The sequence below is a fragment of the Falco cherrug genome, chromosome 4 (genome assembly GCF_023634085.1).
Source record: "Falco cherrug isolate bFalChe1 chromosome 4, bFalChe1.pri, whole genome shotgun sequence".
Lineage (NCBI taxonomy): Eukaryota > Metazoa > Chordata > Aves > Falconiformes > Falconidae > Falco > Falco cherrug.
The window spans coordinates 37,765,026-37,780,259 of record NC_073700.1 but is presented as its reverse complement, the minus strand read 5'-3'; the positions used below and the strand labels follow the sequence as shown (position 1 = coordinate 37,780,259).

At 44.4% G+C, this 15,234-nt stretch overlaps 1 protein-coding gene across 8 annotated transcripts in view; it reads left to right on the top strand.

The window, feature by feature from the left end:
* Positions 1-15,234, top strand: part of SEC14L5 (SEC14 like lipid binding 5) — a 38,855-nt gene that overhangs the window by 18,436 nt on the left and 5,185 nt on the right. For all 8 annotated transcript variants that reach the window (XM_055707035.1, XM_055707037.1, XM_055707038.1 and 5 more), the window contains 9 exons: positions 3,243-3,392; positions 3,510-3,641; positions 5,572-5,700; positions 6,368-6,587; positions 8,337-8,449; positions 13,161-13,350; positions 13,692-13,780; positions 14,310-14,380; positions 15,021-15,192. In XM_055707035.1, coding sequence (XP_055563010.1) covers positions 3,243-3,392; positions 3,510-3,641; positions 5,572-5,700; positions 6,368-6,587; positions 8,337-8,449; positions 13,161-13,350; positions 13,692-13,780; positions 14,310-14,380; positions 15,021-15,192 — 1,266 coding nt within the window. The remainder of the gene's footprint in view (positions 1-3,242; positions 3,393-3,509; positions 3,642-5,571; positions 5,701-6,367; positions 6,588-8,336; positions 8,450-13,160; positions 13,351-13,691; positions 13,781-14,309; positions 14,381-15,020; positions 15,193-15,234) is intronic.

Genomic DNA, 15,234 nt, shown 5'->3' with positions numbered 1-15,234 from the left:
TCAGCTGTCCTTCATATGATCTCAGGCATCTTCAGCTGCTGTATTTTTTAGAGTTGTTGTGCAAAGAAGATTAGCAAAGGACTTAGAATCCCTTTTGCACGTTAATATTTTCTCACATATGAAAATGTTTCACTATTTAGGTGATGTGTTTCCACTGTTATCTTTGTTATATTGCCAGGGCTGAGTCTATAGACATATGTGTCTCTGCCCTGCCCTTTCTTCATTCTCCAGATGCTGTTTGGCAGTCCAAAATAGTGACTGCATTTTATTAGTAGTTGTCCTGGTCTTGGCATTGCTAGATATAATGACAGTTTGTTAGGAAACTTGTCTCCAGCTGGGACAAGTGCATACTTAGTAAAGAGTGTTGAGATCCAGTGGCTTTACCTTCAAATCAGAGCCAGAGGTTACCTGGATTCAGTGGTGGTGTGTGGAGCTTCACATTGGCTTTTGTGCTCTTGCAGCGTGGGGAGGCATTTACAGCTTGGTACTCCTGGTGAAGCTGTTGAAGTGAGGCCTTTAGAGTATCTGTGCTTTGATGGTTTGTTGTCCTAGTAGAACAGCTCCTGTTTCTTTGCAAACTCCCTCAAATGTTCCTGGCACAGCTGCACCCTTGAAGGAGTAGAGGAATAGAAGCTAAGACCACCCTACCTGGGACTTTCTTCCAGTCCACCTGCTTTGCACCTCTTACATTTGTGGGTAACATACTTACACTCATGAGTACTTGGGGCAAGAAATCCTTGGCCAGCCCTAACCCTGACCCAGAGAAATAGATGGTGTGGTTCTGCTTTTGCTTCCTACAGTCAGTCCTTGCTCGTTGAATGTGGAGGAACATGCCATGATACCTGCTTGCCTGGAGCTGTGAGCTGAGGCGGTGGAGAGCGTGCCTGAGTTCAGGCAGCAAGGTGTATGGTGCTGCGTAGCTGAGAGCGAGGGGGGACTGGCCATGCAGGCAGAGGAGCGGGATTTTATGGGTATTTAGGCAGACTTGTGATTTGCTGTGAAGCGTATGAGCAATCCTAGCACCATTCTTATGTGATCTTCTGGCCCTCAAGGTGTTGTCCAGCCTCTGCACTAGCTGATGTTTTCCAAAGTCAAGAGATTAACTGGAGCAGCCTTCTTTTAGGGTAGGGTTTTCACTTACGCTTTTTGCAAGTGCGTTAAGAACACATGTAAGGAGTAGAGTGGGACAAACAGTCGGAAAATAGTTGCTAAACAGTCTGGTATTCCAGTGGCCTACAGAGGTGTTTACAGCTTTCCCTGTCTGCATGCTAAAACTCTCATAACTAAGAATGGGTTGTCTGGGTGGCCTGGAGAGACTCTTGCTTGTATGGGCTAGAATAGAAAAGATTAGCAAAGTAAAGGCTTTGACCTCCAGATAGCACTAGGCGGTGGTGCGGAGTCTGGAGGGTTGGGAGAGGGCAGGTAAAGGCACAAGTAGGAAGGATTAACTTTGCCTGAAAAGATTAATGTGCTGGCAACTGCAGGTACCAGAGGGCAGGTAATAGGGGATATACCTCTTGTGCTCTGTGACCCTTGAGGACAGTGCAGTTGACCAGGAGCAGATAGCTGGAAGCATCCTGCAGCGATGTCTGACATATATCTGTGATTTCCCGTCATAACAAATTAAGCTCCTTAAGGCAATGAGTGTGCTTTTGTTGTATGGAGCCAGGTGGATTGGTGTTGGGAACAGTCACTTGCCATGGGAAGATTTATATTCATCTAAACTGTTTTTTTGTGATCAGGAGTAAAAAGCACAGGTAGAGGCCTCACAGGTATGGGGGAAATTCTCCAAGAAATGTGGCAAAGCAAGGAGAACTTTATTCAGTGACTTGGAGAGGATGATTTAAAGACTTGTGCACTTTGTGTATGGACAGAACTCCAACTGGTAGTCCGCTTGCACTTTCCTCCTGATATTAGAGCAATATGATAATCTGAAATAACTTATGTTCTGTTTAGAGGTCTAGAAGCAGGGGATGTGGAATGTGTCCTTAAGTGCCTGAGCTATTTTAAGAGCAGGTATTATTCACAGCACCAGGGTACAGGAACACGTACAGGGGCAGCCAGCCTTCGAACTGCCGTGGTAACGGAGAACACAGCCACCCTGAGTACGCCCATAGTGCTGTGCATCTGCTGACAACTAAGCTGATCTCTGTCATTATCACACTAATATCTTATTTTGTGGTAGATAAAAACAGAAATACTCATGTGAGAATTATGTACTGTATAAAAATGGTTGTGTCTTACAGAAGACGGGAAGATGGCAGCAGTTCCTAGAGGTCAGACTGGGCTGTGGAATGATAACAAAACAATCTTATGACCCAAAATGGTGTAGCTCTCTGAGTGCAATGGAAAGAGAGCACGGGTTCTCCTCCTGCCACAGCTATAGTTTAATCCTGGGCTTGTGCATCTTGTGCTACTGTTGCTTCAGTTACATATTTACAATAGCATCACAACATGCAAGACATTTTTCAGAAATCCAAGGAGAACATTCCATCCTGCAAAGGTCTTGCAATGTAAGGAGAGATGGTGAAGGCAGGGAAAGAGAAACAGCAGGTACCCCCTATGCAAGTTAACTTTGTTCACTGCAAGTGCTGTGGAAAGCAGGATTTTTGCTAGAGCTGATAAAGAAGCTTTGGATAAAAGTTTTTTCAGAGGGATGTGGTTTAATTAAGGAAGATTTCAGAATGAGGACAGAGTTGTTTTGGAAGTGGATAAATCAAGGCAAAGTGAGTAGCCAATAACTGGTGGACTTACCCATGGTAATATAGGGCAACTAGAACTGTTTGACACATCACATTTTAAGGCACAGGAGTATTAAATATTTTTAAATAGCTTCTTCGTACAGGCAATATGTTTGACTTGAATTTTATTATCTCTGGGTCAAGTCTTTAGCTAGCAGAAATCAGTGAAGCTGTACTTGCTTTTGCTCCCTAAAGACAGATTGGGTTCCTGATGCTCAAGTTGTTATGAGTCCTTTCCTAGTTTCTACTTCATGTGTGAAAGAAAAGTTACGTTAAGACATACTTAGCTTGATGGCTAAGTATGAGCTGCTTGACATGAAGTGGGTGCTGGCTCTGTTCATAACTGTTTTGCTTTAACTTCAACCCCTGTGTTGGTTCCCCTTTTCTGAGAGGTGAAGGGCCTCTGTTTTGTTGGACTTTTACTGTAAGGGGAATTAATTAATTCAGAAAGTTGAAGTTGATCTAGCCAGAAGCTGAAACTTGCTTTGTTTTTACTTCCAGGCATATGAGAAGCGCTTTCCTACATGTCCAGAGATCCCAGTCTTCTTGGGGAGTGAAATTCTGCATGAATCCAGGAGTGATGATGGAGCGATACATATCATTGAACGGAGCTGCAAACTGAATGTAGATGCTCCTAGGCTGCTAAAGAAGGCAAGTGGAACCTAGGTGACAAAAAGTCCTGATTTTGTTGGCTGACTCAGATAAATGCTCCTAAAGTTACTCTTTCTTTCTCCCTTCCCCCTCCTTTTGGTTCTTCATTCTTCTCAGATTGCAGGGGTAGAGTATGTTTTCTTCATCCAGAAAAACACAGTGAACTGGAGAGAGCGAACTCTCCGCATTGAAGCCCACAATGAGACTTTTGCCAACCGTGTTGTCGTCCTTGAGACATGTAGCTACTCAGTAAGTGCTTTGTTTCTGTTTGTCTGTGAAAGAAGTGCTGAAAGTCATGCACTAATATATAGGGTGAATTTGCTTGAATGAATGATTAGATATTCTTGTACTGGAAAGGCCATGGGTCTTAGGGTGCATGCTTTTTCCAGTGCTTCTGTAGGGCTCGAGAAACTTTTTTAGGTTGGTTATGATTCTCTGGTTGGAGTGTTAGGCCCTAGGGTGAGAGCAGAAAACACGGAAGGTGCTCCAGTGCTGCTGGTGTTCCCTGAGTTTCTTTGTGGTTGAAATTCAAGTCAAGGAAAATGTCTGGAGCTTGGGCATGTATTTAGACCTGGATATTTAGGAGGAAACCCTTATTATGATGAGGGCCAGAGGAAAGTCTGGCCATTAATTTTGCCCACAAATAAGTGAAAGTTTTAGCACCTTGCCATGATATTCATGCTCTAAATATTTGGAGAAAGGTCTTGAGCCTTATTTGTGGCCTGGGGTGTTGCACTTTGTGTCTGTACCTTCAGCAGCAGTGTGTGTTTCATTGTAATTGTGCTATTAGGGCTCAGTCACCATTAAATAGCTTCATCTGTTTCTGAAAGCAATCAGATACCGCTTTTTGTTCCCTGAACAAACGTCCAGATCCTGTTACTTACCTGCCCTTTTGGCAACTGGACAACAACTCAGCTTCTTGGGAGTAAGCAAACTGTAAGTAGCTTCTGGTTCAAGCAAGACAGAGTTGAAAAGCTATTAACATTTTGGATGGTGAGGGGGGTTTCCTGAGCCAGAGATCACTTGGTGGCTACGTGGGGCTTCCTAAAAACTTCAGTAAATCAAACCTGCATCATTGTGAAAGGTGCTGACAGTTGTGAAACGCTCCCAGGCCAACTCTGGAATCACTCAGATGTTGCACTTGCTGATTTTCACTGTGTTGCCTCCTGCTCATGTCCTTCGGAAGGAAATGTCAGCAGCTGGGCTTTGAGGGGAGCGCTCTTCCTGGAACAGGGTGGGAGCTAGCTGTCTGCATCCTCAAGATGGTTCCCTGCTCTATTTTTACCAGTTCCCTTTTCCCTGCCAGAGTGCACCGGAAACGGGTTTATTCTCATCTTTCCTTTTCTGCAGTGTTCTCTGAAGCAACTTGGAGAAATGCGATCCTGCTCTTGCAGTTACTTAATATCTCCCCTGGGGGAATTTGTGTCCTTTATAGAGCTGGTAGCTTTGTGTGGGGGCTGGAATTTTTTTTCTTTCATGTCAGCTTGTGAACAGCAGCACCTACAGAGAAAAGGCTGAGCCTTCAGAAAAGGGTTAAGTTAAAAGAGGAAGAGATTATATAGGGTTTTTACCATGCATAGAGTAAGTGAGGGGAAATGGCTAGAAAGGAAAGGTGTATATTAAACTGTCAGTGGGAAAACTCCCCACTCTGCCATGTCTCATGTTTTGCGGGGAAGACTGACAATAGTGGCTGCGTTTCCCATCCAAAACTAGAAAAAAAAAACCCACAAATGTGTTTTGCTTTTTTCTTCCTTTGCAGATGTAGGGGTTTTTAATTGCATGTTCTGAGAGGCCATCTGTGTCTTTCCATAAGAAGATCTTGACGCGATGGTTTCCAGTGGGCAGACTCACTACTATTTTAGTGCGACTTTTCCTATCAATATTACTGTTCAGGTCTGCCAGGGCAGAGATGGGGTTTAATCGTGATTTCCTTGTGCATGTGAAGAATGCTGCGTAAGCCACAAATGTCCGTATGTCCAGTTCGTGATCTTTTTCTATTACACTGGGAGAATTAATCTGACTGTTAAATATGGGTCTGTCAGTGCCTCATAGGAAGCTTCTTCTGCCCCTTCACTGTAGCTCTGGAGATCAAATAGCCAGTTTGGTATCAGGGCCAAGGGCCCTGCTATATCGTGAGTTGTCTGCTACCATTCGACCCTACGTGTATCTTTGGGCTTAGGTTCACCCTGAGAACGAAGAGTGGACGTGCTTTGAACAGTCTGCATCTCTCGACATCAAGTCATTTTTTGGCTTTGAAAGCACAGTGGAAAAAATTGCCATGAAGCAGTACACTTCCAACATCAAGCGGGTAAGAGGGGCTTGCCTTTGTGCCTTAAAATCAAATGCCTGCTCTCTGTGTGCTATTTTCTTTTCTGTAAAACAGATGCAGTATAGTTTTATACCCTTGCTTATGTCTCTGAAACCACTCAGTAAAGCCAATGGAGAAAAAGCCAGTGTGCAATGATCAAAAATACAATCTGCTTGCTGGAATGTGTCTGTGCAGGGGAGGGAGCAGGCTGTGCCAGAGGAGGATTGCAGTGGATGCTGCGGGTGCCAGGCTCCTCAGACACTGAGGACACTGTTCTTATGCGGGAGGAGAAAGTTCTGGGTAAAAATCAGCACCCTGTCTCTCCAGTAGCTTGGGCAGAGGCACTTCCTTTTGGTAGCCTTTTCTCCTGGGCTGCAGAGGAACAGGGCAGCTAATTGATGGTTTTGGAGCACAGGAAAGGGATAAAAGTGTTATAAAGGTAGCTGCATCCATAACATTGGAATTTGCCTGGCCATCGTTGTAATTCACCATTTGTATGATGTTTCCATACTGCAGTTTTTCCAACAGGGTCATGCAGATAGGAGACAACTATTTCCCTTCTGTTTATCTTTAATAGCTTTAGTCATCTGTCCTGAGGAAAACTCTTCTGCACCTCGCTGGTTCCGGGGAGATGGGATTCTGTCCTAATGAGAGTTTTCCCCTTCAGGGCAAGGAAGTGATTGAGCACTATCTGAAGGAGTTGATCTCCCAAGGGGTCACATTCATCCCCCGCTGGACACCTCCCCCAGTGTGTGGACAGAAGGATGAGCAAACCCCCGCTGTTGGACAGGATGCTGATGATGCACCACCTGAGTCTGGGGCTCGTGGAACTACCAAAGAGCAAACCGGCAGCTCCTGCCCTCCAGCAGAAGCTGTCAGCCCTGATGGTATGCAATGTCCAGGCAGTAGCAGCTGCTGGCAATCTAAATGCCTTGAGTAGCACTGACTAATGAGTTTATTTTTATTTTTTTGGCATGAAGTTTTTCTTCTGGATTGTGGGTGGAGAGAAGGGAAAGTTATTTTGTCTCTTCAAGAAAAACACAAACAATGGAACTTTTTTCCCCCAAAACTGAAAAGCCAAGAAAAACTGTGCAGGCAGTATGTTTTGGTTTGAGCTTAAAAAAAGCTCTTGGTTTTGATCTGACCTTTAAGGTATTTTATACCTTAAATTGAAGAAACTTAAAGTTGTCTTGAATATGCTATTGGATTATAATGAAATATTTTGGCTGTTACAAAATTAATGTTCTTGGGAATTGAGTTGGATGTTTTTTGCCCCTGCATCAGGCCAAGACAAACTTGCAGAACATTGCCTGATGCATCTCTCACACAAAGTGCCTGAATTGGATTTTGTCTTTCTGTGTATTGACCTGATGATACCTTCTAGACTAAATGAAATCCTTCTCTGACAAAAAGGAATAGAAGAGGCTTTTTAATTTAGAGCTGTGGTATTAGAAATAGGAGTTGTCATTCCTCAGAAGGAAAGGCAGCACTTGTTTTGCTGGCTGTAACTAGGGAAAAAGCTTGGAATTCGGAACTATCAATGGTTCTGGTCTCACCAAACCTTCTCTGGTAGCTTTGCTTTGTTGGAATCCATCTGGAACAAACTTCAAAATCCACAGAGGAGCTGACTTTAAGAAAAGTTTGTGTGCTTTGAGATTAAAGTTCATTTAAGAGTGGCAGATCCCATCTAGCAGAAGAGCATAGCTCTTATTTTTCTGCTTATATTCATGTTTAGGAAGTGATTAGCTTCCCTGGGACTGCTCCTGTGCTAGCTCTGTGGATTTGGTGGGGGCGTAATACTTATCAAATAGAATTTCTGTATTATCAGTCAGTGACAGCATATCCTGTGGGTGTCCAGGCCTTGTTCTGTAGTTAATGGTATCTGCTGAAAAAAAAAAATCCTGCCTGATGAAGAGCTAGCTCAGAACTGGTCCCAGCACTCCTCATGTGCCTACATGCCCCCAGCACAGCTACTGGCCTGTGCTGCTCCCCTTTGGGTGCCACATTCTCCGTGCTGGCATCTGTACACGCAAGCCTCGGATGGCACATCTGCTCCCATCTCTGAATGCTGGCAGTCTTATACCCCTTGTCCTTTGTCTCTGATCTGGAGCGAGTTTGAGCTGCTGTATGCACGGGACTTTTCATACCAAAAAATCTCCCTTGCTGTCAGAAACGGTAATGTTATTCTCCCTTTTTTTCTGGTGTCCCTAAGCATAATAATATTTTCAGTTTTCAGCTAGCTGCTTTTTACTCTCTCCTCATTGGTGTTGTGCATGAGATCTTTAGGACACCAGGGGATTTAAGTGCCCAGGTCTTGGAGTTGTTAATGAGATGAGTGCCAGAGCTTATGATATTTCTTTTAAAGCTTCTGCTGGAGCAGTTCAGGGTTGAATGTAATATTAGTGTTCTAAGAGACAGGCGGAGCGATCTGGCTTTGATGCCTTAAGTGCTGTCTGTGTCCTCATGCCCTGATCGCCATGAGAATATCACTCACTTGCTTCCCTCAGGCAGCTAAAATGAGGGCTTCTCAGCTCTTCCAGTGTAAATCGTAAGTAACCTGATGCGTAGAAATAACTGCACATGTCCTTTCTGGCTATGTCAAGTCTCCTCTGAATTGTTCTTTTTTTTCCCTCCAGCTGACAAATTGGATGCTGATTACATTGAGCGCTATCTGGGCCAGCTGACTCCGATGCAGGAGAGCTGCCTGATCCGCCTTCGCCAGTGGCTTCAAGAGACGCACAAAGGCAAGGTGGGTGGATGAGGCAGAGGCCGCCCATCTGCAGGGCTGAACACAGCTGTTCTCCTAGCCTGTGTGCCTTCAATGCTCCAATAAAACTCAAGAGTCGCAGACAATTTGTATCTCGAATCATCTGTTTTGGCAAGTTTAGGTAAAAGGCTGTGGAATGGGGAAAGGGCTGTGTGACCTTGTGGTGGGACCCAGCAGTGTCACAGGCTGCACCTGCATTGCCCAGGGCAGTGCTGTCGGTATTGAAAAGGCCACTCTGTGGTCCCAAGCGTGGGGCTGTTGCTGTGTATTTAGAGTAGGCATTGACCGGGGCTTGGTTGCCCAGACCGGCCTGTCTGGATGGGCTGTTTCCCAAGAGATGCGGGATGGGGTGGGAGAAGTGGTTAGCCATGCTGGTGGTGCATTGCCTGTCTCCGGGCCGTGCTGCTCAGCAGAGAGGCAGTCGGTAGCTCCGAGCTCTCGGCTGCTGTGCGTCAGCAGGATGCTGTGTGCGCCAGGCAGGTTGTGTAAGCTTGTACAGCCAAGGGCTGAGTTCTTCTGAGGAGAATTCATTCTGTTCTTGGTTTAATCTCCTTTATCAAAATGTACTATTTCAAAACTACACAAGATTCAGGAAGTAGAGACAGTCTCACCTTATGGTGTGAGCTACATTGTGTAAGCGTCTAAAATAGAGGTGCTGACGGCACTAGATTGGGGCAAGTACAGCTGGAGTTGGCCAGATAGTATAGATAGAAATACTTTTCCCTGAAAAGCAGCAAGAGTACGGTGGGCTAGATGTATCTCTGCTCTGCTGTCATGTTCAGCAGCTGCCTGGGCTTCTTCTGGCTGAAGGGGAGTCTGTGTATCAGGCCAAGAGGGTAACTGGTATGTGGCTGATAAAAGATATAGGGCAGCTTGAATGCCCCAGGAGGGTTCTAACTCAAGACTTATTGGTGGAGAGAGATTGGGTGGGAAGGAAGGACCAAGGATAGCAACAGATAGCAGCAGCTGGGTCGGCTGAGTAGATAAATAGAGCTTAGGAAGAGGGGAAAACAGGAGAAAGATGGAGCAAGTGATCCCCCTTGAAAACAGAGTAGAGCTATGTAAGGATTCAATATTAACAGCTTCCTGACTTAGAAGGTAACTGCTCAGTCAGTCACACAGAATGGGTTAGGAGGTACTCTGCATTCATGGGCTTTGGAAGATATTTTTTTTTTCTTTTAAATGGCCTTTCTAAAAGAGGCTGCTGTTTGCAAGGAGTTTTGCCAGAGCTTTCTGCACGCCTTGCTGTGTTTTTCTCAGAGCTGAGGGAGAGCATGCCTCATCTGAATATAAAGGGTTTAAACATGATTTATAAAACCCTGTTTTTTCTTGGGAGAACTAGTCTGTCACCCATGCAGAACTGAAGTGTAACAAAGATTTAGTGCTGTAGTTCTGTATTGAGCTCATGAAGAAGTCCCCTTCTGTGTGAATGTATGCATGGGTTTTGTTGGTACGTATGAAGGTGGATGGGAAAAGTTACCAGAAAACCACAGGCTGCAGAGAAGAACAGAATGTGTTGATGTGTGTGTGAAAATCTCCCAGCAGCCGATAAGCTCCAGAGACTAGCAATGCTGTTGAATGTGTAAGAGCTGATAAATTCAGAACACCAAGCATCTGTCAAATCTGTCCAAGGACACTGATATACAGTAGCATCAACAACAGGTAGTATAACTTGGATCATGTCCAAGAGCGTGGTAGCTGCTAGATACAGGTAGAGACTACGGGAATATATCTACACCCAGTGGGGCAAAAGATCATTGAAGGACTGTCTGAACACTACCTGCAAGCTGCTGTCATGTCACTATGATGCTCTGCCTCTGAGTACACAGCTGGGGTTGGTCTCCCAACTAACTAGGTGATTGTGAGTGAACTATGTGAATAACTGCTAATAATAACAGCTTAGCTAATAAAACGGGCTCTATTAAATACTGGTTGTGATCTGTCTTCCCTGATTCAACCTCCTGTCGGATAAAAGGTGCTCAACAACAAGCAGACACAAAACAAAGGGCAAGGATCAATCCCCAGGTACAGTTATCCTCTGAAATACAGGGCATAAGGCTTTTCAGGTCTACAGTGACCTGTCCTGTAGAACGGTGTGAACTTCTGTGTGGTAGGAGATATCTCAGCTATTGGGTATCCAGCTGAAAACGAGCCCTAGATGAGAATAAGACAGTGAGACTTTATCCATGTATGTGACCTGCAAGGATCTTGGTTTCAGGTGGAAGAAGCACAATCTAAATGTTTGCCTGTTTTATTCTGTGGGTTGCTGTATTTTTTCCCCCATCCTAGTCAGAGGCTGGGGAATGGAAGCTGGAGAAGCTCAAAGTGACAGCACATGAGCAAAAAGTGAAACAACTGCCTCTTGAGGTGCTTGGAGCTCTACGAGTGTGTGCAAGCCCTTGTTCTTCCTGACAGCTGCTTGTTGTGTTAGGTACCTTGGGAAGGTACAGCTAATTGCTGAGTACTCTTAGTGACACCTGGGAGCTGCCTTGTACCCTTTGTGTAGGCTCTGTGAGCTCTGTTCCCTGTGTGGTGTTGAACAAGTAGGAAGGATGGTGCTGGCTATTGAAACTTCATCCTAAACCACCTTACTTCTGACCCGTTTGCTTCTCTTGATTGCCTATCAGAATAATACAAAATCAGGAACTTACCCTACATGACTCGAGTTTTCTCTGGAGAGGCTGCTACCTTGCTGTGACAATCTGTTCTTTTAATTCAGAGCAGGGATGTCCTTATTATTCCTCCGTAAAAAAAATATTTGTGCATTTCCTGTTTCTTGGAAAATGTCCCTTCTTATTTTTGTCGTCTTCATCCTATTTCACTATCCATTCCTTGTTCCTTCTAAAGCAGACCTTATCTTTTAGAATCAGATTTATCGTTGCTTTAAAAATCTGAGTAGTTGAATAAACAACTTCAAATGGTGTTAAAATTGCAGGTACTTCATTTTCCTGCATATGGGAGTTACTGCTTTGGTTGGACAAAGATAAGAGACTAATTCCACTATGGAGTAAGTCCCCTCAGAGCTTCCTGCCTTTGGTCCAGACAGAAGCACTGAATTTGCCTCTTACCTGAAGCTATGTACGGTGTATGTTTGAACCATGGAAAGTAATAAACCCTTCTAACAGCCATCCCCTCTCCTGGACCCCACAGGAGTTCCAGGGGCTGTTGTAGATGTTTGGGGTTTTTTTGTCTGTTGTCTTGTGAATAACCGCTTCCTCTGATCAGCAGAAATGCAAATGTAAATCATCTGAGGAAAATTCTACTGCCTTTAATCTTGCTATGATGTAGAAAATTTTGGTGGCATTCTTCTAAGTACATCCGAGATCCTATTTGGGAAGGCTGCCCTTTTCCTTTCTTTCCATGACATACAAATGCAGTGTTTGCAGTGTTAGAATGTGCTGAACAGCATCAATCTCCCACCTCCTCTCTAGGTGCTTCTAGGCTTGGCTTTAGGCTGCCTGAACTCTACCCCTTTCTCTAGGTGGAATCAATTCTTAATCTGTCTTGCAGCTTCATACCAGCTTGTGAAATTGAGATTGTTCCCAGCCTGACACTGCTGGCAGCTTTGCTTTCTTCCCTGCTTTCTGTTTTCGTGAGCATGTCAGCGAACAAACAAAAGAGCTTTGACTCCTGAATGCGTGGGTTTTTTTCTTACAGCAGAGCTCAGATTGCTTGCATTGTGCTAAGTGCAGTACAGATACTCCGAAGGAGACTATCCCTGCTCAACAGAACTTGAATTCTTAATGGAAGCTTGATGTAGCGAATGAGGCCAAAGGCTTCTGGGGGAGTTGGGGTGAAGAGACCGAGAAGAGAAATCGGCAGCATGTGCAGCTATAATCCAGTTGTTTCTGCAACTGACAGGCTGTTAGTCAAATTTGGCACTGCTGTGGAATCCGTCACGTTTATTGTTCATTCCCGCTGCTTAGTATTCTGGGAAATTTTCTTTGATTTCTCAGCTAAAGCAAATATGAGAGGTTTGGAAGGAGGTTGAAATAGGCCATTCTACAGACGTGGTGTGGGAAAGCTTTTGTGCCTGTGATGCTAGAATTACTGATAGAAAGTGTTGGGCTGAGTGACAGAGAAGAGGGTATAGTAGTTTTGGTTGATTTGCTTGTGTTGGCAAGAGTTAGTATGATATGATGGGGCAGGAAGCCTGTGGAAGAACTCAAAAGCTTTACTGTTCACGGCCAACAGCAAAGCAGAAGAGGGGCCTGCACAAGAGCTGGAACTGGCGCTAGTGGGTAACCATGGAAGACTGTACAGTCGTGATCCCCCTCCAAACAGTGTGTGCTTTACTGGGTTAACGTGTTACCTATAGATGGTTTCCATCCTTTGTTAGCTTGCCCTACAGGGAGGTGAGCTTGCAGCTCATAGTTCCACATAGTATTTTGTTTGTCCTTGTGGATAACTAGCTGAGGGAAGCTTCAGCCAGCCCAGAGTTTGCTGAGGCTTCTGGCAGTTGGATCAGTGAAAGGCTTCTCACAGGCTGTGAACTGGTCCCTTCTTTTGTGCTCTTTGCACCATCTGCTGCATTCAGCTGGATTAGTTAAGGAGGAAGGGAGAAGGAATGTAGGTTTAATATTGGTTATCTTAGTTTTAAGAGGTTAAAAAATGGTGCCTGCTCTGCAGGCTTCGTGGAATGGAGGTACAGGTAATGTAACAGTCGTGAATGTCTGACTTTTTTTTCTCTCAGATCCCCAAAGATGAGCATATCCTTCGGTTTCTGCGGGCTCGTGACTTCAACATTGACAAAGCTCGAGAAATGCTTTGTCAGTCGCTGTCTTGGCGAAAGCAGTACCAGGTGGATTACATCCTGCAGTCATGGAGACCCCCAGCCCTCTTAGATGAATATTACACTGGAGGATGGCATTATCAAGACAAAGGTTAGAAGCTGCCCCCTTACACTGACACTACAGCACAGTTTGTGTTATTGGACCTCATCAGTAACCTGGGATTTTTGGAGAAAGTGGTACTGACACTTTAAATATTAACAAAGCAGTTCAATGTCTATAAATAGCTGCTCTGTTCTGATGCGATTTTGTTACTTTCTCTGCAGATGAGGCAGGCTAAAGTAAGTGCGAAGCAGCCTCTTTTTGATAAGGTTATGTTTGGATACGAATGTTATCCTTTTCAAATATTTTATGTGGCTTTTATAAAAGGTGCTAGAGTGATAGACTGGGAGACTGGAGTACTGACCTCTTTAAACCTCTGTTTGTTTTTGAAGATGGGCGACCACTCTACATTCTTCGTCTTGGCCAGATGGACACGAAAGGTTTGGTGAAAGCTCTGGGAGAGGAATCACTGCTGCGACATGTAAGTTGTACTTTCCTTTCTCACCTGAGGAACTCTCTTTCCCTCGGGGTGTTTCAAAGTCTTATTATAGTGCAGCAGGAATCTACCTGCCTGACCCAAATAATTCCCGTGTTTTGTGGTGGCAACTCAAAGTTGGCTTAGTGACTTTAGCATGGCACAGCTTCTCTGTCTTCCTGCAGAGACAGAAGTGAAGCTTTTGCAATGGTATGAGTGGGCCAGAAAGATGTTTTCTGATAATTTGCAGTTTAGCTGTAAGCTTTCCATGGCTCTTTCAGGCTCAGCTAAAAACATGTGATCTTGATACTTTCATCTTAGGTTTTCTGTATCTGTACCTTGTATGCTCAGCAGAACTTTTCAGTAGAGAAGCCTTTTTTTTTTTTCCTTTTTTAACATAGACTCTTATTCTCTGTTTTGCACACTGCAAGTTCTCAAACTGGTATACTTTTGGGTTCTGTATTTTTTGAAATGAGATCTCTGGGCTCTCCTAGTTCCTCAGGCTAATACTAGTCTGTACTGTCTTTGATTTCAGGTTCTGTCAATTAACGAGGAAGGACAAAAGAGATGTGAGGAAAATACCAATGTCTTTGGCCGCCCCATCACGTTAGTACAGTTAGTTCTTCTTGTATTCTTATGGAGTTTGAGCTGACACGGTGACAAGAATGCTTCTGTGAAGGTTTTAGATGATGTCCTTAGGCTTAAAATGCAGACAGCAGTATGTCTCTGTTACGGGACGTTTCTGGGCTTGGGGTACCATATATAGTGGACTTAAATGCACATAAATTCTACAGCCTCATATGAAAGCAAGTATTGGTCCTTCATTACATCTTTTTATGTCCCATTTCAGATGAATTTAATCTTGCTATCTTAGTGATTTTAATCCAGATCCTTGAAAATACATATTTTTTTTCATACAGGAAACTGCCAGATTCCACTTTCATTTAAAATGCATTTTTGAAATATTTTTAGCAACAGGCCTGCATACCTTCACCCTCTCCCACACTGACAGCATATATTTTTGTCTTCGGGGGTGGGTGTCTGTTTTACCTGAAAGCTCAACTGGGTTCAGGCTGTCTGCTGCCTGAGTGGAGATCTGCTTTTTATTGGAACTGCCGGTGTCCCTTTTTGGCTACACTAGATCCTGTAGGGGCTACAGTGTTACTGAAATATTTTGTGGATCATAAACTGAGCAGCCACCGTGCAATGAAGTTCTGACAGGTCTTTTTCTGTGTGTTTATTTTAGATCCTGGACATGTCTCGTGGACTTGGAAGGGCTAAATATGCGGCATCTCTGGCGGCCTGGAGTTAAGGCCCTGCTTCGGATAATTGAAGTCGTAGAGGACAACTACCCTGAAACTCTGGGGAGACTACTGATAGTGCGAGCACCCAGGGTTTTTCCTGTGCTCTGGACGCTGGTGGGTGAAATCTGGACTGCAGGATCATAAGTACTCGTGCAT